The sequence below is a fragment of the Salvelinus namaycush genome, chromosome 18 (assembly GCF_016432855.1).
Source record: "Salvelinus namaycush isolate Seneca chromosome 18, SaNama_1.0, whole genome shotgun sequence".
Lineage (NCBI taxonomy): Eukaryota > Metazoa > Chordata > Actinopteri > Salmoniformes > Salmonidae > Salvelinus > Salvelinus namaycush.
Genome location: NC_052324.1, coordinates 5,947,538 through 5,970,062, shown reverse-complemented (window position 1 = coordinate 5,970,062; position 22,525 = coordinate 5,947,538). Strand labels below are relative to the sequence as shown.

At 44.9% G+C, this 22,525-nt stretch overlaps 1 protein-coding gene across 1 annotated transcript in view; it reads left to right on the top strand.

Moving 5' to 3' along the window:
• The first annotated feature begins 305 nt into the window (after positions 1–305).
• LOC120063050 (rho-related BTB domain-containing protein 2-like) overlaps positions 306–22,525 on the top strand; it is a 65,010-nt gene continuing 42,790 nt past the window's right edge. Inside the window, exons 1-3 of the mRNA XM_039013174.1 lie at positions 306–538; positions 19,119–19,320; positions 19,423–19,526. Coding sequence (XP_038869102.1) covers positions 19,129–19,320; positions 19,423–19,526 — 296 coding nt within the window. The 5' untranslated portion in view covers positions 306–538; positions 19,119–19,128. The remainder of the gene's footprint in view (positions 539–19,118; positions 19,321–19,422; positions 19,527–22,525) is intronic.

Below are 22,525 nucleotides of genomic sequence, written 5' to 3'. Positions count from 1 at the left end.
GCCAAACCCAATGTGATGTGCGGAAAGGTGACATTTGCTCAGGGAGGACATGAGAGGTAGTGTACTCCCCAAATATGTTGTTATAAACACATAGGATTCCATCCGCTTAGGCCCTGTGCTCAGGAAGTAGCATTTAACATTGTGCTAAAAAATAAAATGGTCTGCTATTGCTGTCATTGAATGCCTGCCTTTTAGTTTATATTCTATACCTTATCATATGTATTACTTCTAGAGGATACAGGACAAAGCAAGCCACTATAGTGACCAGGGCCTGTTCTGTCTGTGTCAACAGTTAGGAGATAACATGCTGCATTGACCCACATGGAAGAGGCAGCCAGCAGTGTGTGGCTTGACTGGCTACCGCAGTGACAGAGAGCGAGGGGAAAGAGAGGCTAGTGAGGGTGACTGTGGCAGACAGGCAGAGTCATGCCCAATGCCAGAGGCTGAGACTGCCAACCCTGACAGAGCAGAGGCACCCAAGCTGAAGGCCTGAGCTGAGTGGAGTGACACAAGAGTGACACATATCCTGCAGTCGAAGGTAACACTTGTGTTCATGTGGGCAGTTGGTTTCCTGGTACATTTGTGAGTGCAATGCGTTCACCTTAAAAGCGGACAGAAGTGTGAGTGTTGCGAGGGAGGTTCTTCTAATGATAAGTCGCCTCTTTTGAGATGACAATGACAGTTGCACTTAAAAACACACAAACTGTATTTGGTGTTTACATATGCCTAAGCAGTTAGTGGTAGTCCCAGGTGATGTTTTGGTCACGTGACGTGTACCTGGCGCTTATGAAGCACTGCATGCATATTGAAGTGTGAATGTGTGTATTGTGTACATGCATTTGTGTGTGTGTACCCCAGGGCAGTTTAATAGTACAGGATGATGTAGCTGGGTGCCCCTGCCTCTCCCCTGGACCTGTATACAGCCAGGCAAAGGCAGCAGACTAGACCAGACTACCGCCTTATATAACCAGTCTGTGCCCCCCTCGCCTGTGGCAGCCGCTGTCTCCACAGATCCCTCTGTCTGTATTCTCTCAGACACACACACACACACACACACAGAGATGCACAGATCCACAGACACGGCACACACACATACCTGCTTTTCTGTATGCAGAACTGCATCAATGCATTGCCTATGGTTCACATTTTGCGAAAGTGTGAGCGTCCTACCTATCAGCGATTGGTAATTTTCCATGAAGGGAGGAGACTTAACAGTCAGTTTAAAATGTCCCAAGTTTCTGCAAATGTCATACATTTAAAATAACACATCTGTCTTTCCATACTTGGGATTGTTGTGTGTGTGTGTGTGTGTGTGTGTGTGTGAGAGAGGTGGGAGGTCATCCTCAGAGAGGTGTTACAGGCAGCCGGCTGTGTCATGGTGTTAGGGTGAACTCTAGCCCTGAGGAAGAGGAGGAGGTGGGGGAGGAAGAGCAGGATGAGAGATCGGGTTTATGGAGCGCTGGGGTCGAACGGCTGCTTCCACTGGAACGGTTACATAACTCAAAGGGAGAGAGATGAGGGAGTGGAGAGAGACGCGTCTGCCTGCTGCTCATCGCATGGCCCTAACAGAGAGAGAGACACACAGAGAGAGAGAAACAGAGGGGAGTATGGTGGAAAGAGAAATGGGTCATTCCATGTAATTTTAGCAAGCCATGTCACCCACCATCGCAGATTGCTCTGAAATTGTTTCTGTAGCTAGAAAAAGATCAGATTAGCATTCCTGTGACATTATTTAATATATAATTTGATCTCTGAGAAATTTAAGCTAATTGTTTGCACCCAAATTGGCCACTTTTAATGTACAGTATTCATATAATATAAAATAAATATTGTACCTAACATCCGATTAGGACCATAATTCTTCTTGACAATTAGTAATACCCGAGGAATCCAATAAAATGATCAATAGCCACCCACAGACCCCCGAAGCCAATCCCACCCCAACAACCAGTATACAGTATCAGTTCTCTATGTCTGACAATATGGAGCTGCTGCTTGGAGTATTGCTTCTTCAACCTTTGTAATGTATTCCCTGTGTATTTGGTGATGGTATCAACTCCTAAATATGTGGGAACTGCACTATTTTTTTAGCAGCATCATGGTGAAGCACTTTACAATTGTGACTCGCCACCTGGATTTGGTCTTATGTAGTAAAATGTGAAATTGTGTTTTTTACTTTGGATAAAAGGAGAGACTCAGAGCTACAAAATGGCATATCATACACTGCATTTGAGGAACAATGGGTAAGCAATTCTGCTTTAAAAGTTGATCAACTTGAAAATCTCACTTTTGAGAAAATCGCCTTTGAATGTTTTGGTATCTAGTGAAGAGCTCTTCTTTGTCTACACGCATTCAGCATCGTTCACACCCTCTTAAGCTTTAGCCCCACCCATCTCATTTCACTCTCGGAGCGCACACTTGACGCTCTGGCCAATGATTTGTTTACCTCTAAATAACATGAAAACAGCCTAACCAGCTCTGCTGGCAACAATTTCCTTATGCTTTTTTGCAGACATTTACTGACACCGGCCATATTCAAAAGGTGTTGTACACACGTCACGTAACATTAGCCAACGAACCAGCCAGCTAACGTTAGCTAGTTAAACAACAATGAACAAAGTGCCAACACTGCCTAACATTAGGCTCTAACTAGAAAAGCAAACAGGTCTGGGAAACTAATAATAACCTCTGCTAGGGAGCCAGCCAGCTAAAGTTAGCTAGCTAGCCAACAGTACACTTCAGCTTAAGACATATAGCTAGCTAGCTACAGTTGAAGTCAGAGGTTTACATACACCTTAGCCAAATACATTGAACTCAGTTTTTCACAATTCCTGACATTTAATCCTAGTAAAAATTCCCTGTTTTAGGTCAGTTAGGATCACCACTTTATTTTGTGAAATATCAGAATAATAGTAGAGAGAATTATTTATTTCAGCTTTTATTTCTTTCATCACATTCCCAGTGGGTCAGAAGTTTACATACACTCAATTAGTATTTGGTAGCATTGCCTTTAAATTGTTTAACTTGGGTCAAATATTTCGGGGGGCCTTCCACAAGCTTCTCACAAGCTTCTCACAATAATTTGAATTTTGGTGAATTTTTGGTGAATTTTGGCCCATTCTCCCTGACAGAGCTGGTGTACCTGAGTCAGGTATCAAATCAAATTTTATTTGTCACATACACATGGTTAGCAGATGTTAATGCGAGTGTAGCGAAATGCTTGTGCTTCTAGTTCCGACAATGCAGTAATAACCAACAAGTAATCTAACCTAACAATTCCACAACTACTACCTTATACACACAAGTGTAAAGGGATAAAGAATATGTACATAAAGATATATGAATGAGTGATGGTACAGAACGGCATAGGCAAGATGCAGTAGATGGTATAGAGTACAGTATATACATATGAGATGAGTAATGTAGGGTATGTAAACATAAAACATATAGTTTAAAGTGGCTAGTGATATATGTATTACATAAAGATGGCAAGATGCAGTAGATGATATAGAGTACAGTATATACATATACATATGAGATGAGTAATGTAGGGTATGTAAACATTATATTAAGTGGCATTGTTTAAAGTGGCTAGTTGGTGTAACTGAGTCAGGTTTGTAGGCCTCCTTGCTTGCACACGCCTTTTCAGTTCTGCCCACAAATGTTCTATGGAATTGAGGTCAGGGCTTTGTGATGGCCACTCCAATACCTTGACTTTGTTGTCCTTAAGCCATTTTGCAACAACTTTGGAAGTATGCTTGGAGTCATTGTCCATTTGGGAGACCCATTTGCGACCAAGCTTTAACTTCCTGACTGATGTCTTGAGATGTTGCTTCGATATATCCACATCATTTCTCTTCCTCATGATGCCGTCTATTTTGTGAAGTGCACCAGTCCCTCCTGCAGCAAAGCACCCCCACAACATGATGCTGCCACCCCCCGTGATTTACTGTTGGGATGGTGTTCTTTGGCTTGCAAGCATCCCCCTTTTCCCTCCAAACATAACGATGGTCCTTATGGAGAAACAGTTCTATTTTTGTTTCATCAGACCAGAGGACGTTTCTCCAAAAAGTACTCTCTTTGTCCCCATGTGCAGTTGCAAACCGCAGTCTGGCTTTTTTATGGGGTTTTTGGAGCAGTGGCTTCTTTCTTGATGAGTGGCCTTCCAGGTTATATCAATATAGGACTCGTTTTACTGTGGATATAGATACTTTTGTACCTGTTTCCTCCAGCATCTTCACACGGTCCTTTGCTGTTGTTCTGGGATTGATTTGCACTTTTCACACGAAAGTACGTTCATCTCTAGGAGACAGAACACGTCTCTTGTTGTAGGGTAACTTGGGGTAAAATGCCACCCTACCTCAATCTTTTTTGGGGGGAGTGACATAATTTTTGTTGTTGTTGATGAGACAGATTAGATTTTTTGTTGTTCAAGAGTAGTGGCAACCAGGGAAAGTGTTTGGGGGGGGGGAATTGTGACATGAAGTGGTTTCTGTGAGAAGTACAGGCAGGGGGTATTACCCCGGGTGGCGGTTTACCTCAAGTTACCATAACAGGTATGCCTAAATTATGTTCACTGTGTTTCAGGAATGCTAATCTTATCTGTTTCTAACTACAGAACAGTTTCAGAACAATCTGAGATGGTGGGTGTCGAAAGGACAGAGAGTAAAATTAGAGCCTAGTGAGAGAAAAGGGCAATAAGGATGGTGAGCAATGGAAACAGTGAAAGAGAAAAGAGTAGTGGATGGAGAAAGGGAGTGAGCATTGGGAGAGTTGAGGAGGTGGGGAGCTGAGTTGTTCAGTCTTTCTCTATGAAAGCCCCCACTGCACTGACCCAAACCTGTACTGAGACACTCCTCTCAAATATGCATGAGGCTGTCTTTGTCTGTTCTTTATCTGCACAGACCACCTGCACAGTGACAGTAGTACTACGGACCAGTGGTTAGGGGATGGGGGCGTTGCATTGAAGGGGAGTTCCCCCCCCCCTTTGTTTTGGGGGTCCCCTCAGATATTTTAATTAGTTAGTATCTCCCAAAAAACATGCATAAACGCAATGTATGTAATTTAAGCCTACATGTTAGGGTAACTTGGGGTGTGGCACCTCTGCCTGTACTTCTCACGGAAACCACATCATGTCACAATTTTTCCTTAAACACCTTCCCTGGTTGCCACTACTCTTGCTCAACTATAAATCAAATCTTTTTCATCACATTTTAAGTCACCCCCCCCTCAAAAAAGATTTTGAGGTAGGGTGGCATTTTACCCCAAGTGACCCTACAATTGGCACTACTTCCGGCGCCGACCAAGATGGCCGCCTCGCTTCGCGTTCCTTGGAAAATATGCAGTATTTTGTTTTTTTATGTGTTATTCCTTACATTGGTACCCCAGGTAATCTTAGGTTTCATTACATACAGTCGGGAGGAACTACTGAATATAAGAGCAACGTCAACTCACCATCGTTCCAACCAGGAATATGACTTTCCCGAAACGGATTCAGTGTTTTGCCTTCCACCCAATACAACGGATCTGATCCCAGCCGGCGACCCTATGCGACGCCGTAAAAGGGGCAAACGTAGCGGTCTCCTGGTCAGGCTTCGGAGACGGGCACATCGCGCTCCACTCCCTAGCATACTACTCGCCAATGTCCAGTCTCTTGACAATAAGGTTGATGAAATCCAGGCACGGGTAACATTCCAGAGGGACATCAGAGATTGTAACGTTCTCTGCTTCACAGAAACATGGCTAACTCAAGAGACGCTAACGGAGTCGGTGCAGCCAGCTGGTTTCTTCACGCATCGCGCCGACAGAAACATACATCTTTCTGGTAAGAAGAGGGGCGGGGGGGTATGCCTTATGATTAACGAGACGTGGTGTGATCATAACAACATACAGGAACTCAAGTCATTCTGTTCACCTGATCTAGAACTCCTCACAATCAAATGTCGACCGCATTATCTACCAAGGGAATTCTCTTCGATTATAATCACAGCCGTATATATCCCCCCCCAAGCAGACACAACGATGGCCCTGAACGAACTTTATCTGACTCTTTGTAAACTGGAAACCACACACCCTGAGGCTGCATTCATCGTAGCTGGGGATTTTAACAAGGCCAATCTGAAAACAAAACTCCCTAAATTCTATCAGCATATCGATTGTGCTACCAGGGCTGGTAAAACCTTGGATCATTGTTACACTAATTTCCACGACGCATATAAGGCCCTCCCCCGCCCTTTTTTCGGAAAAGCTGACCACAACTCCATTTTGTTGCTTCCAGCCTACAAACAGAAACTAAAACAACAAGCTCCCTCGCTCAGGTCTGTTCAACGCTGGTCCGACCAATCTGATTCCACGCTTCAAGACTGCTTCGATCACGCGGATTGGAATATATTCCGCATTGCGTCCAACAACAACATTGACGAATATGCTGATTCGGTGAGCGAGTTCATTAGAAAGTGCATTGACGATGTCGTACCCACAGCAACGATTAAAACATTCCCAAACCAGAAACCGTGGATTGACGGCAGCATTCGCGTGAAACTGAAAGCGCGAACCACTGCTTTTAACCAGAGCAAGGTGACCGGAAACATGACCGAATACAAACAGTGTAGCTATTCTCTCCGCAAGGCAATCAAACTAGCTAAGTCCCAGTACAGAGACAAAATTGAGTCGCAATTCAACAGCTCAGACACAAGAGGTATGTGGCAGGGTCTACAGTCAATCACGGATTACAAAAAGAAAACCAGCCCCGTCGCGGACCAGGATGTCTTGCTCCCAGACAGGCTTAATAACTTTTTTGCTCGCTTTGAGGACAATACAGTGCAACTGACACGGCCCGCTACCAAAACCTGCGGGCTCTCCTTCACTGCAGCCGAGGTGAGTAAAACATTTAAACGTGTTAACCCTCGCAAGGCTGCAGGCCCAGACGGCATTCCCAGCCGCGTCCTCAGAGCATGCGCAGACCAGCTGGCTGGTGTGTTTACGGACATATTCAATCAATCCTTATCCCAGTCTGCTGTTCCCACATGCTTCAAGAGGGCAACCATTGTTCCTGTTCCCAAGAAAGCTAAGGTAACTGAGCTAAACGACTACCGCCCCGTAGCACTCACTTCCGTCATCATGAAGTGCTTTGAGAGACTAGTCAAGGACCATATCACCTCCACCCTACCGGACACCCTAGACCCACTCCAATTTGCTTACCGACCCAATAGGTCCACAGACGACGCAATCGCAACCACACTGCACACTGCCCTAACCCATCTGGACAAGAGGAATACCTATGTGAGAATGCTGTTCATCGACTACAGCTCAGCATTTAACACCATAGTACCCTCCAAACTCGTCATCAAGCTCAAGACCCTGGGTCTCGACCCCACCCTGTGCAACTGGGTCCTGGACTTCCTGACGGGCCGCCCCCAGGTGGTGAGGGTAGGTAACAACATCTCCACCCCGCTGATCCTCAACACTGGGGCCCCACAAGGGTGCGTTCTGAGCCCTCTCCTGTACTCCCTGTTCACCCACGACTGCGTGGCCATGCACGCCTCCAACTCAATCATCAAGTTTGCGGATGACACTACAGTGGTAGGCTTGATTACCAACAACGACGAGACGGCCTACAGGGAGGAGGTGAGGGCCCTCGGAGTGTGGTGTCAGGAAAATAACCTCACACTCAACGTCAACAAAACAAAGGAGATGATTGTGGACTTCAGGAAACAGCAGAGGGAGCACCCCCCTATCCACATCGACGGGTCAGTAGTGGAGAAGGTGGAAAGTTTTAAGTTCCTCGGTGTACACATCACGGACAAACTGAATTGGTCCACCCACACAGACAGCGTTGTGAAGAAGGCGCAGCAGCGCCTCTTCAACCTCAGGAGGCTGAAGAAATTCGGCTTGTCACCAAAAGCACTCACAAACTTCTACAGATGCACAATCGAGAGCATCCTGTCGGGCTGTATCACCGCCTGGTACGGCAACTGCTCCGCCCACAACCGTAAGGCTCTCCAGAGGGTAGTGAGGTCAAACAAGGAAATGGTTCCAATCGTTTTTCCAATAGGGATTTTAGAAACATTCAAAGTAAGGGCTGTGTTTCATGTAGGCTTACTTTGTATCACCGGGGGCAAACTACCTGCCCTCCAGGACACCTACACCACCCGATGTCACAGGAAGGCCATAAAGATCATCAAGGACAACAACCACCCAAGCCACTGCCTGTTCACCCAGCTATCATCCAGAAGGCGAGGTCAGTACAGGTACATCAAAGCAGGGACCGAGAGACTGAAAAACAGCTTCTATCTCAAGGCCATCAGACTGTTAAACAGCCACCACTAACATTTAGCGGCCGCTGCCAACATACTGACTCAACTCCAGCCACTTTAATAATGGGAATTGATGGAAATTATGTAAAAATGTACCACTAGCCACTTTAAACAATGCCACTTAATATAATGTTTACATACCCTACATTACTCATCTCATATGTATATGTATATACTGTACTCTATATCATCTACTGCATCTTGCCATCTTTATGTAATACATGTATCACTAGCCACTTTAAACTATGCCACTTTATGTTTACATACCCTACATTACTCATCTCATATGTATATACAGTACTCTATACCATCTACTGCATCTTGCCTATGCCGTTCTGTACCATCACTCATTCATATATCTTTATGTACATATTCTTTATCCCTTTACACTTGTGTGTATAAGGTAGTAGTTGTGGAATTGTTAGGTTAGATTACTTGTTGGTTATTACTGCATTGTCGGAACTAGAAGCACAAGCATTTCGCTACACTCGCATTAACATCTGCTAACCATGTGTATGTGACAAATAAAATTTGATTTGATTTGTTAGATTTAGCCCCACTCTCCCCTATGCACTCAAGGTGAATTGTAAAGTGCTTCACCATGATGCTGCAAAAAAAACCTTTGGGTTTAAAATGGTGCAGTTCCCGCATATTTAGGAGTTGATAAATAAATAAAGTAGGAAATGAAAGCTGAGATCACCCTCTTTTTAACAAAGCCATTAAAACTACAGTTTTCCCCGCGATTGCAAGAATTGTTGTGCATTAACTGCTTGTCAGAATGCAGAGTTCCCTCCCTATCGTAACTTGATTGCGCCTCGAGAGAGGGATATTTATCTCGCATAGAACACACAACAACAAGCCGACTAGGTAAATACATAATTTTAATATGGGGTTGTCAGATTTTTCTCTTCATTACTCGTTTGCAGAGGAAAAGTAAATATGGACCGTTCCTAGCGTCTTTAAAGTGCACCTCAACAGATATTTTTTCATGTTTCATTTTTTGGGGGCGTGGCGGTAATGATTTTGCCGTGGCGCGGCGCCACAGTTAAATGACTGCAGCGGAAACACTGTATTACCGGAGGAGCAAACAAGTGCTATTTTAGATTTTTTTTTTTATGCACATTTTTTGGGGGCAACAGAGATCTTGATCCAGGAGGGGATTGAATGTCTCTTCTTTAACCAAGAAGCTTGCTCTTGCCATCTAGACACTTAGCTAGCAAGTTAGCAAACCAAATGCATAGCTGGAGCCCTGAGCTGAATATAATTTATTTAACACATCATAGATTTCTTTTAGTTATGCTTAACTTATAAGCATTGGCGTAGCACGCATCCCGCATTATTGATAATCGGTATTGAAAATCATACAGTCGGTATTTCTAAATACCCTGGTATACGGTATAAACGGTATATCGCCCAAGCCTAGTGTGTGTGTGTGTGTGTGTGCGCGTGCGTACATGGGTGTGTATGTGTGCATGTGCTCCTTGGCCAGACGGAGTGTAGCAGAAGGTTTGTAGCTTAAGTGTGTGGATGAAGGGGGCAGCAGGCAGGGAGATCTAGTCACAGTGATCCTCTCACTGCAGTCTGACGTCTGTCAATAATTATTGAACCTTTATTTAACTCGGCGGCCTACCCCATCCAAACTCTAACCCGGACGACGCTGGGCCAATTGTGTGCAGCCCTATGGGACTCCCAATCACGGCCAGTTGTGATACAGCCTGGAATTGAACCAGGGTCTGTAGTGATGCCTCTAGCGCTGAGATGCAGTGCCTTAGACCGCTGCGCCACATCCCAGTCACAGGCATCTAGGGTGTGTAAGGTGAAGTTGCCCCTAGAAATTGCTCTTGGGTCAATTTAGCATTTTCCCCGCTAATAGTTAAGGTAAGGATTGGGGGAAGGGAAGCTGATCAAACCAGAGAAACAACTGGATTCTCATTCACATGGAGCCATACCCATCTAATACCACCTTTTCATTGCTCACTTTTCCATTATCAGACGAAGTTGAAACAATCTGTTAATATAGAGGTTTAAATAAGGCCAGCACTGATATAGAGATATATTAGATATTTGGATTTGTGTATGCTCTTTTCCACGGCAACATGTCCTAGTAGCACACCCAAAGTATTGGCCTGCACCTTCCTCAGTTCCACTATTTCATTTTCAATCCCTGTAATACAGGTGACAGCCTAACAGATGATGTCTAGACTGCTGCTTTACTCATGATATCTATAGTATCGGTCACTGGCTGTGAATGAAACCCTACACTGCTCTCACAGTGTCTAGTTACGGCTTGGCTGTGAGAGGCAGGTGCGTGCAGTGCGAGTGAGTGAGAGACCTCTGCATAGTCAGGGCGAGGGTGTAGTGCTCCAGGACTTCTGTCTGATCCCCCTGAGAAACTATCCACTGCTCCCAGTTCCACTGCTCCCACTGCTAAGCCTATTAAAAGGCCAGACCTACGACTCCCCACCACCACCCACACACATTAGGTCTGCAGGACATGGGCGAATGGTATCATATTTTTTTCAAATATTATAGTTGCGATTTGACTTGCGATATACACCAAAACACTTGGGTGAACTGTTGGAATTATAGAAATTGAATGACTTATATTATGAAGCAAAGTGGAAAGCAGCATCGTTCTTGTTTTTAAACAATCTGTTAACTGCATTTCAAATCAAATTGTATTTGTCACATGCGCCGAATACGACATGCGCCGAATAGACCTTACAGTGAAATGCTTACTTACAAGCCCTTACCCAACAATGCAGTTCTAAGAAAAATAAGTGTTAAAGTATCTACTAAAATAAACTAAAAAATTTTTTTTAAATGATTGTTTTTTTCTAAGATAAGTTTAATGCTAGCTAGCAACTTACCTTGGCTCCTTGCTGCACTTGCGTAACAGGTGGTCAGCCTGTCACGCAGTTTCCTCGTGGAATGCAATGTAATTGGCCATAATCGGCGTCCAGAATGCAGATGACCGATTGTTATGAAAACTTAAAATCGGCCCTAATTAATCGGCCATGCCGATGGGTGAACAGGCCATGGCTCGGTGGTTGATGCTTTCCTGTGACATTGGGTGCTGTACATGTCCTGGAGGGCAGACAGTGTGCCCCCGGTGATGCATAGGGCAGACCATACCACCCTCTGGAGAGCCCTGCGGTTGCAGGCGGTGAAGTTGCCGTACCAGGCAGTAATACAGTCCGACAGGCGCTGTTGCGCCTTCTTCACCACACTGTCTGTGTGGGTGGATCATTTCAGATTGTCAGTGATGTGTACGCCGAGGAACTTGGAGCTTTCCAGCTTCTCCACTGCGGTCCTGTCGATGTGGATAGGGGGGTGCTCCCTCTGCTGTTTCCTAAAGTCCACGATCAGCTCCTTCATTTTGTTGACGTTGAGAGAGAGGTTATTTTCCTGACCTCACTCTGCCAGGGCCCTCACCTCCTCCCTCTAGGCTGTCTCGCTATTGTTGGTAATCAGGCCTGCTACTGTTGTGTCATCTGCAAACGTGATTATTGAGTTGGAGGCGTTCATGGCCACGCAGTCATGGGTGAACAGGGATTACAGGAGGGAGCTGAGCACGCACCCTTGTGGGGCCCATGTGTTGAGGATCAGCGAAGTGGAGGTGTTGTTTCCTACCTTCGCCACCTTGGGTCGGCCTGTCAGGAAGTCCAGGACCCAGCTTGGAGGGTAATATGGTGTTGAAGGCTGAGCTATTGTCAATAAACAGCATTCTTACATAGGTATTCCTCTTGTCCAGATGGGATAGTGCAGTGCAATGGCGAGTGCATCGTCTGTGGATCTATTGGGGCGGCAAGCAAATTTAAGTGGGTCTAGGGTGTCAGGTAAGGTAAGGTAGAGGTGATATGATTCTTAACTAGCCTCAGTTACTTTTGCTTTCTTGGGTACAGCAAAAATGGTGGACATCTTGAAGCAAGTGGAGACAGTAGACTGCGAGAGGTTGAATATGTCCGTAAACACTCCAGCCAGCTGGTATACGCATGCTCTGAGGACGCGGCTAGGGATGCCGTCTGGGCCGGCAGCCTTGCGAGGGTTAACACCCTTAAATGTCTTACTCACGTCGGCCATGGAGAATGAGAGCCCACAGTCCTTGGGAGCGGGCCGTGTCAGTGGCATGGTGTTATCCTCAAAGCGGGTGAAGAAAGTGTTTAGTTTGTCCGGGAGCAAGACGTCGGTGTCTGCGACGTGGCTGGTTTTCCCTTTGCCACATACAGTACCAGTGAAAAGTTTGGACACACCTACTCATTCAAGGAATTTTTTATTTTTACTATTTTCTACATTGTAATCTGACTTGCCGAAGGGAGGGCGGTGGAGGTCCTTGTAGGTATCTTGAAAAGGCAAGTAGCAGTGATCTAGTGTTTTCCCTTAATGAGTATCACAGTCAATGTGTTGATAGAACTTCGCTAGCTTTTTCCTCAAATATGCTTTGTTAAAATCCCCAGCTACAATAAATGCGGCCACAGAATATGTGGTTTGCATAAAGTCCAGTGTAGTTCCTTGAGGGTCGTCGTGGTATTGACTTGAAGGGGAATATACACTGCTGTGACTATAACTGAAGATAATTATCTTGGGAGGTAATACGTTTGCCATTTAATTGTGGGGTATTCTAGGTCATAATTTGGAAAGGCACAAACCTGTCTTATATAAGGTCACACAGTTGACAGTGCATGTCAGAGCAAAAACCAAGCCATGAGGTCGACAAAATTGTCCGTAGAGCTCCGTGACAGGATTGTGTCGAGGCACAGATCTGGGGAAAGGTAGAATTTTTGCAGCATTGAAGGTCCCCAAGAACACAGTGGCCACCCTCATTCTTACATGGAAGATGTTTGTAACCACCAAGACTCTTCCTAGACCTTGCCGCCCGGCCAAACTAAGCAATCTGGGGAGAAGTGCCTTGGTCAGGGAGGTGACCAAGAACCCGATGATCACTGACAGAACTCTAGAGTTCCTCTGTGGAGATGGGAGAACATTCCAGAAGGACAACCATCTCTGCAGCACTCCACAAATCAGGCCAGGGCCTTAGACCGCTGCGCCAATCGGGAGGAGGCCACCAAGTTTTAACACGCGATTGCATTTAGAATTGTTATTTGTTGCGCTTACAAAAGCAGGCCTCACTCCAGTAGCCTTTTTGAAGAGCTACTCTCACACTGTCTGACAGGTGATAGGCTATTCCACTCCTCAACCTCTCTATGTAGTGTGCCTGTGATAAATAAAATGCATTGTGACTAACACGTGGCAATTTAATCCACAAAATTCTACAAATTAACCTATAGACCGATAAGCATGACCGGTCAAATAACGATTAACCGTTAACGTCACTATAAAAAACGTAAACATACAAAAAAATTCAATAAAAGTTATTCTCAACTCTGTGGTGGTGTTGATCCCATAGGAATGACTGTCCGACATGTCTCTTTATTGCTCTACCCACCTTGACAAAATAAACATCTTCGTGAGAATGCTATTCATTGATTACAGCTCAGCGTTCAACACCATAGTGCCCTCAAATCTCATCACTAAGCTAAGGACCCTGGGACTGAACAGCTCCTTCTGCAACTGGATCCTGGACTTCCTGACTGGCCGCCCCCAGGTGGTAAGGGTAGGTAACAACACATCCGCCACGCTGATCCTCAACAAGGGGGCTCCTCAGTGGTGCGTGCTCCTCAGTGGTGCGTGCTCAGTCCCTTCCTGTACTTCCTGTTCACTCATGACTGCACGGCCAGGAACGACTCCAACACCATCATCGAGTTTGCCGATGACACAACAGTGGTAGGCCTGATCAACGACAATGATGAAACAGCCTATAGGGAGGAGGTCAGAGACCTGGCCGTGTGGTGCCAGGACAACAACCTCTCCCTGAACGTGATCAAGACTAAGGATATGATTGTGGACTACAGGAAAAGAAGGACCAAGCACACCCCCATTTTCATCGACGGGGCTGTAGTGGAGCAGGTTGAGAGCTTCAAGTTCCTTGGTGTCCACATCACCAACAAACTAACATGGTCAGGGCCTCCCGGGTGGCGCAGTGGTCTAGGGCACTGCATCGCAGTGCTAACTGCGCCACCAGAGTCTCTGGGTTCGCGCCCAGGCTCTGTCGCAGCCGGCCGCGACCGGGAGGTCCGTGGGGCGACACACAATTGGGCTAGCGTCGTCCGGGTTAGGGAGGGTTTGGCCGGTAGGGATATCCTTGTCTCATCGCGCTCCAGCGACTCCTGTGGCGGGCCGGGCGCAGTGCGCGCTAACCAAGGGGGCCAGGTGCACGGTGTTTCCTCCGACACATTGGTGCGGCTGGCTTCCGGGTTGGAGGCGCGCTGTGTTAAAGAAGCAGTGCGGCTTGGTTGGGTTGTGCTTCAGAGGACGCATGGCTTTCGACCTTCGTCTCTCCCGAGCCCGTACGGGAGTTGTAGCGATGAGACAAGATAGTAATTACTAGCGATTGGATACCACGAAAATTGGGGAGAAAAGGGGAGAAAATTTATTTAAAAAAAAAATTAAAAAACTAACATGGTCCAAGCACAAAGTCGTGAAGAGGGCACGACAAAGCCTATTCCCCCTCAGGAGACTGAAAAGATTTGGCATGGGTCCCCAGATCCTCAAAAGTTCTACAGCTGCACCATCGAGAGCATCCTGTCTGGTTACATCACTGCCTGGTATGGCAACTGCTCGGCCTCCGACCGCAAAGCACTACAGAGTAGTGCGTACGGCCCAGTACATCACTGGGGCCAAGCTTCCTGCCATCCAGGACCTCTATACCAGGCGGTGTCAGAGGTAGGCCCTAAAAATTGTCAAAGACTCCAGCCACCCTCGTCATAGACTGTTCTCTCTGCTACCGCACGGCAAGCAGTACCGGATTGCTAAGTCTAGGTCCAAAAGGCTTCTAAACAGCTTCTACCCCAAGCCATAAGACTCCTGAACAGCTAATCAAATGGCAACCCAGACTATTTGCGTTGTCCCCCCCACCTCTTTTACGCTGCTGCTACTCTCTGTTTATTATCTATGCATAGTCACTTTAACTTACATATTACCTCAATTACCTTGACTAACCGGTGCCCCCGCACATTGACTGTACCGTCACCCCCCCTGTATATAGCCTCGCTATTGTTATTTTACTGCTGCTCTTTGGGATAGGGGGGCGCTATTTTCACTTTGTAAAAAATCGTTCCCAAATTAAACTGCCTCGTACTCAATTCTTGCTCGTACAATATGCATATTATTATTACTATAGGATAGAAAACTTTCAAGTTACTAAAACCGTTTGAATTATATCTGTGATTAAAACAGAACTCATTTTGCAGCAAACTTCCTGTTAGGAAGGGAAAAATCTGAAATCGAGGCTCTGTTCCAGGGCCTTCCTATTCATTTGCTTGAAATCTATGGATATACATGCACTTCATACGCCTTCCACTAGATGTCAAGAGGCAGTGAGAGGTGGAATGGGGTGTCTAGCTAGATCTGAGGTCGAATAAGAGCTCTTGGAATGACGTGACCACTATTTCCTTTGTTCAGCAAGGCGCGGGAAGGAACCCTGGATTGCCTTCTGAAAAGCTTTCGTTATAGACGGCTAATATCTCCGGCTTTGATTTTATTTGATACATGTGATAATATCATCGTAAAGTATGTTTTTTCAATATAGTTTTATCAGATTATTGAAAGTCTATCGGGAGTTTTGGCGTTTTCCGTTCTCTGCGTTTGGTGAAGATGGACAGCTTCGCGCCACTTGGCTAGCTTTGGTTGCTAATTCGACAGGAGAAAAGGACGTTCTAAAACCAAACAACGATTATTCTGGACAAAGGACCCCTTGTACAAGATTCTGATGGAAGCTCAGCAAAAGTAGAAACCATTTATGATGTTATTTCTGTGGAAAATGTTTAGTACTATTTTCCGCCCTCATTGCAGGCACTGTCTCGCTATAACGTAAGCTGTATGTCGTACTAAAGCTATTTTTAGAATTCTAACACGGCGATTGCATTAAGAACTAGTGTATCTTTCATTTGCTGTACAACATGTATTTTTTAGTCAAGTTTATGATGAGTTCTTTGATTAGATTAGGTGAGTGTCAGAAATATATCCGGATAATTTTGTGCAGTTTGGCTACGTATTCACATTGTAAAACCACGATTTGTACCGCTAAATATGCACATTTTCGAACAAAACATATATGTATTGTGTAATATGATGTTATAGGACTGTCATCTGATGAAGTTTGTCAAGGTTAGTGAATAAATGTATATCTTTTGCTGTTTTTTTGCGATCGCTACCTTTGCGGTGAATGAATGCGGTTGTGTGGTTGGCTATTGTAGTAAGCTAATATAATGCTATATTGTGTTTTCGCTGTAAAACACTTAAAAAATCTGAAATATTGGCTGGATTCACAAGATGTTTGTCTTTCATTTGCTGTACACCATGTATTTTTCATAAATGTTTTATGATGAGTATTTAGGTATTTCACATTGCTCTCTGTAGTTATTCTAGCTGCTTTGGTGATATTTGTGATTGTAGCTGCAATGTAAAACTATGATTTATACCTGAAATATGCACATTTTTAGAACAAAACATAGATTTATTGTATAACATGTTATAAGACTGTCATCTAATGAAGTTGTTTCTTGGTTAGTGACTAATTCTATCTCTATTTGGGGGTTTTGTGCAAGCTACCTGTGCTGTGAAAGAAATGTCTGTGCTTTTTTGTATTTGGTGGTGAGCTAACATAAATATACGTGGTGTTTTCGCTGTAAAACATTTAAAAAATCTGAAATATTGGCTGGATTCACAAGATGTTTGTCTTTCATTTGCTGTACACCATGTATTTTTCATAAATGTTTTATGATGAGTATTTAGGTATTTCACATTGCTCTCTGTAGTTATTCTAGCTGCTTTGGTGATATTTGTGATTGTAGCTGCAATGTAAAACTATGATTTATACCTGAAATATGCACATTTTTAGAACAAAACATAGATTTATTGTATAACATGTTATAAGACTGTCATCTAATGAAGTTGTTTCTTGGTTAGTGACTAATTCTATCTCTATTTGGGGGTTTTGTGCAAGCTACCTGTGCTGTGAAAGAAATGTCTGTGCTTTTTTGTATTTGGTGGTGAGCTAACATAAATATACGTGGTGTTTTCGCTGTAAAACATTTAAAAAATCGGACATGTTGGCTGGATTCACAAGATCTTTATCTTTCATTTGCTGTATTGGACTTGTTAATGTGTGAAAGTTAAATATTTCTAAAAAATATTTTTTTAATTTCGCGCGCTGCCTTTTCAGTTGAATGTGGGGAGGGGGGGGGGGTTCTGCTAGCAGAACCCGGGGGCTAGTTAGGTTAATTATTTGTTACTTTTAACTTATTTTTTCTTAACTGCATTGTTGGATAAGGGCTTGTAAGTAAGCATTTCACTGTTGTATTCGGTGCACGTGACAAATACCATTTGATTTGATATTGTGATCTCTCTCCCGCTCCTTCTTTCCCTCCTATTTTTCCATGTACAACTCTTAGAGAGAGCTGTTGTTGGTCCACTCCTCTTGCAGCTGCTTTGACCATTACGTGTAGAACTGTTACATAAGGATAAGATATAGTAACTTTTACGACTCCCTCTATTGCGATACTGATGTAAACCCACGTGCCTCACTATGTGTCTTAGATAGACAGAGGAACGGAGAACTAGGGAGGGAGCACAGATAAAGCCTGGAGTAGACAGCCACTACTCCCTCAGTTCCCTCGGAATCTCTCAGGGTTGGCTCACTCTCTTCCCTACTCACATAGACTAAGGTAGGCTGTACAGTACAATTTCTTTTGGCCCTGCACCTGAACACCTGCTGCTCAGTGGCTTTGGCAGCTCTAGGACCTCAATGGACGTGGAATATTCCAAAGGGAACATGTTGTTTTTTTGTAGCTTTTAAGCAAGACCTGACATTGTTTGTTTAGGCCTGTAACAATATAGTCTCGATCTGTAACAAATGGGACATAAAATGTATGAGAGGAGCAGGAGTTGGTGGGAATGAGGGGGGGGGGGGGGGGGGGGGGGCAAGCGGAATTGCCGCTGTCCATCGTCTCATGTGTCCGATGAATGGGTGCCATTTTTTTTGCCGCTAATGTGTGTCACTGCAGGGACGAAGTGCTACACCGCCGGCATCTATGTCAATGGAATAATAATAAGCCTATGAATCTTTCAAACGGCCTATTTATGGGACCATGGTTTGTTCAGAGTGGTAGGACAGGGTTGCAGGTTTGGTCTGCCCATATCAGCTGTATCAATATCAGCTGGGGGATGGGGTGGTGGTGTCTCTCATGAGTGCCCCTCAGCAGATGGGATCATCATTCACTCCTCCAAAAATAAAATCTTCCACTGGGGCTATGCTCTGGTTTATATAGTTGCCTCTTGTTCTTTCTGTCTCTCCCACTTTCTCTCATTCTGTTATGACATAAATAGCCACTCAGTTTTTTATTTCTCTGCCCCCGTACCATGTGTTCACTCTGGAGGAGTTTGGCTGGAGCTGCTCATTACTGGTCAGTACGGACTCGGGCTTCTAGCCTTGGCCAAGCTTTTCTGTTGGTGATTGATTTAGGAGCTACCCTGCCCGTTGTCTTGGGCAAAAGCTGTTCAGTATTGTTCCGCTTGCACCTGAATACTTCACTCAAAGACATGCTCCGGAACTTTGGTGACTAGTAAGTCTTTTTTAAACATTCCGCTTTGGTATGGATGTGCCAATGTGTAGTTCTATATTCAATGACCAGAATTACTTTCTAACCCCCGCTCTCTCCTCCTCCCTCTTCCTCTCTCTCCCAGGGCCCTCTCCATGGATATAGACACAGACTATGAGCGGCCCAATGTGGAAACCATTAAATGTGTTGTGGTAGGGGACAACGCGGTGGGCAAGACTAGGCTCATCTGTGCCCGCGCCTGCAATGCCACCCTCACACAGTACCAGCTGCTCGCCACCCACGTGCCAACTGTCTGGGCCATTGACCAGTACCGTGTGTGCCAGGAGGTGGGCATGGACCCACGCTACACACACACACACACACACACACACACACAGCCTGAAAATAATTGTCTCATGCTGTGGTGTGGTGTGTGCCTGTCCGTCTAGGTGTTGGAGAGGTCACGGGATGTTGTGGATGAGGTCAGTGTGTCCCTGAGACTATGGGACACCTTCGGTGACCATCACAAAGACAGACGCTTCGCGTACGGCAGGTGAGGGGGCACACAAACATGCACACACACACTCACTGAGAGGCCGTGGCTACTTTCGGGTCAGGGTACTTGTTGTCCAGGCAGATTCTGGTAACTGACCTAATAACTCAACCTGCCTGGCTATAATGCAACCCCCTCTCCAGTGTCTAAGGCCATGGCATTGTAAAGGATTGACAATATTTAATTTGGCTAAAATCTACCCAAATTCCCCACCGTTCACCTCAGGAGACTGAGATATGGCTTTTGGGCTGAAGCGCGCACACATACACACACACACACTATTACACAAACACACGCACTGTCACACGTGGCCATAGTGGCTGATATGTGCGTACTGAAAGCTAGATACAGTATCAACAAGATCTCATAGTTTCCCTTCGAAATGCAACATATTATGGATTAACTTCTATTTGTGACGCATTAATTCTGCGTGGTTACAGAGTTCAAACAGAAACAACTCAAAGGTTAGGCATTAATTCCAAATGGTTAAGGTTAGGGCTATGGTTTGGGGAGACTGGCCAACCTCATACCATATGTATGACATAGCCTAATAGCTACAAACGTCTCACGTTGCCATACCTCCAAAATCACGTCGTTGTCACATTAGGGAAGCCTGGTTCGCGTTAAGGCTACTAGGAAGGTAACTCCAAATACATTTTCGCTAAGGGCAGCTGTTTAGCTGGTTAAACAAAGGTTAGCCATATGAAGGCAAAAATGTATGCCCAAGTCAAGAAAGCTTATCAGCACTTGCCGCACTGGCCGCCTATTTGTGGGTGCTTTTCAAAGCCTATGTCAAACACTTCAGTGAGTGTAATTGGCTCCAATGACTGTAATTTGCTCAATACTAGGGGTTGATAAATAAAGTTGAGATCATTAGAAAGGAGATATTCTACAATTTTCATGGCACAAGTAATTTTTCCAACAATTGTTTACAGACAGATTATTTCACTTATAATTCTAGTGGGTCAGAAGTTTACTGTGTTGACTGTGCCTTTAAACAGCTCGGAAAATTCCAGAAAATGATGCCATGGCTTTAGAAGCTTCTGATAGGCTAATTGACATCATTTGAGTCAATTGGAGGTGTACCTATGGATGTATTTCAAGGCCTACCTTCAAACGCAGTGCCTCTTTGCTTGACATCATGGGAAAATCAAAAGAAATCAGCCAAGACCTCAGAATTTTTTTTTTTTTGTAGACATCCACAAGTCTGGATCATCCTTGGGAGCAAGTGTATGTAAACTTCCGACTTCAACTGTACATACATGCATACAGTACCAGTCACAAGTTTGGACACACCTACTCATTCCAGTGCTGGGTATTTTTATTTGCCAAGGAAGACGTACATGTATATCGACTCTCCTCTATCAGACAGACATGATGGGATAATCTCTATCCCTCTCACCCAGACCTTTCAGACATAGCACTGATCCTAACCTAGCCAGCTAGCAGGACTTAATCCACACACACAGACGCACAAATATATACACACACACACACATATATACACACACACACACACACACACACACACACACTCACTCACTCACTCACTCACTCACTCACTGAGCAGGATGTTTTGAGTGACAGAATGTGTGTGTGCATGCGTGCGCGACTGTGTGTGTGTGTGTGGCTCTGCGCCTTTTCAAATTGTCAGTGACTCATTGTCTGTGTGTGCTCAGCCAGCCTGCAGTCAGCTGGTAGCACAGTGCCAGCTCAGCTGTTCTCTGCCTGCCCGTCTCTGCCCGTCTGTTTGGGCGCTCTGGGGCTCAACATCTTGCCCTAAACCCACTATCAGATAGCCATGCCACCCCATGCAAGCATCCTTATTTTAATTTTATTTTTGTATTATTTATTTCACCTTTATTTAACCAGGTAGGCTAGTTGAGAATACGTTCTCATTTACAACTGCGACCTGGCCAAGATAAAGCAAAGCAGTGCGACACAAACAGCAACACAGAGTTACACATGGAATAAACAAACATACAGTCAATAACACAATAGAAAAAGTCTATATACAGTGTGTTCAAATGAGGTAGGATAAGGGAGGTAAGGCACTAAATAGGCCATAGTGGCGGAATAATAACAATTTAGCAATTAAACACAGGAGTGATAGATGTGCAGAAGATGAATGTGCAAGTCGAGATACTGGGGTGCAAAGGAGAAAAAATATACATATAACAGTATGAGGATGAGGTAGTTGGATGGGCTATTTACAGATGGGCTGTGTACAGGTGCAGTGATCTGTAAGCTGCTCTGACAGCTGGTGCTTAAAGTTAGTGAGGGAGATATGAGTCTCCAGCTTCAGAGATTTTTGCAATTCGTTCCAGTCATTGGCAGCAGAGAACTGGAAGGAAAGGCAGCCAAAGGAGGAATTGGCTTTGGGGGTGACCAGTAAAATATACCTGCTGGAGCGCGTGCTACTGGTGGGTGCTGCTATGGTGACCAGTGAGCTAAGATAAGGCGGGGCTTTACCTAGCATAGACTTATAGATGACCTGGAGCCAGTGGGTTTGGCGACGAATATGAAGCGAGGACCAGCCAACGAGAGCATACAGGTCGCAGTAGTGGGTAGTATATGGGGCTTTGGTGACGAAACGGATGGCACTGTGATAGACTAAATCCAATTTGCTGAATAGAGTGAGGCAATTTTGTAAATGACATCACCGACGTCAAGGATCGTTAGGATAGTCAGTTTTACGAGGGTGTTTGGCAGCATGAGTGCACGATGCTTTGTTGCGAAATAGGAAGCCAATTCTAGATTTAATTTTGGATTGGAGATGCTTAATGTGAGTCTGGAAGGAGAGTTTACAGTCTAACCAGACACCTAGGTATTTGTCGTTGTCCACATATTCTAAGTCAGAACCGTCAAGAGTAGTGATGCTGGACAGGTGGGCAGGTGCGGGCAGTGATCAGTTGAAGAGCATGTATTTAGTTTTACTTGCATTTAAGAGTAGTTGGAGGCCTCTGAATGAGAGTTGTATATGGCATTGAAGCTCGTCT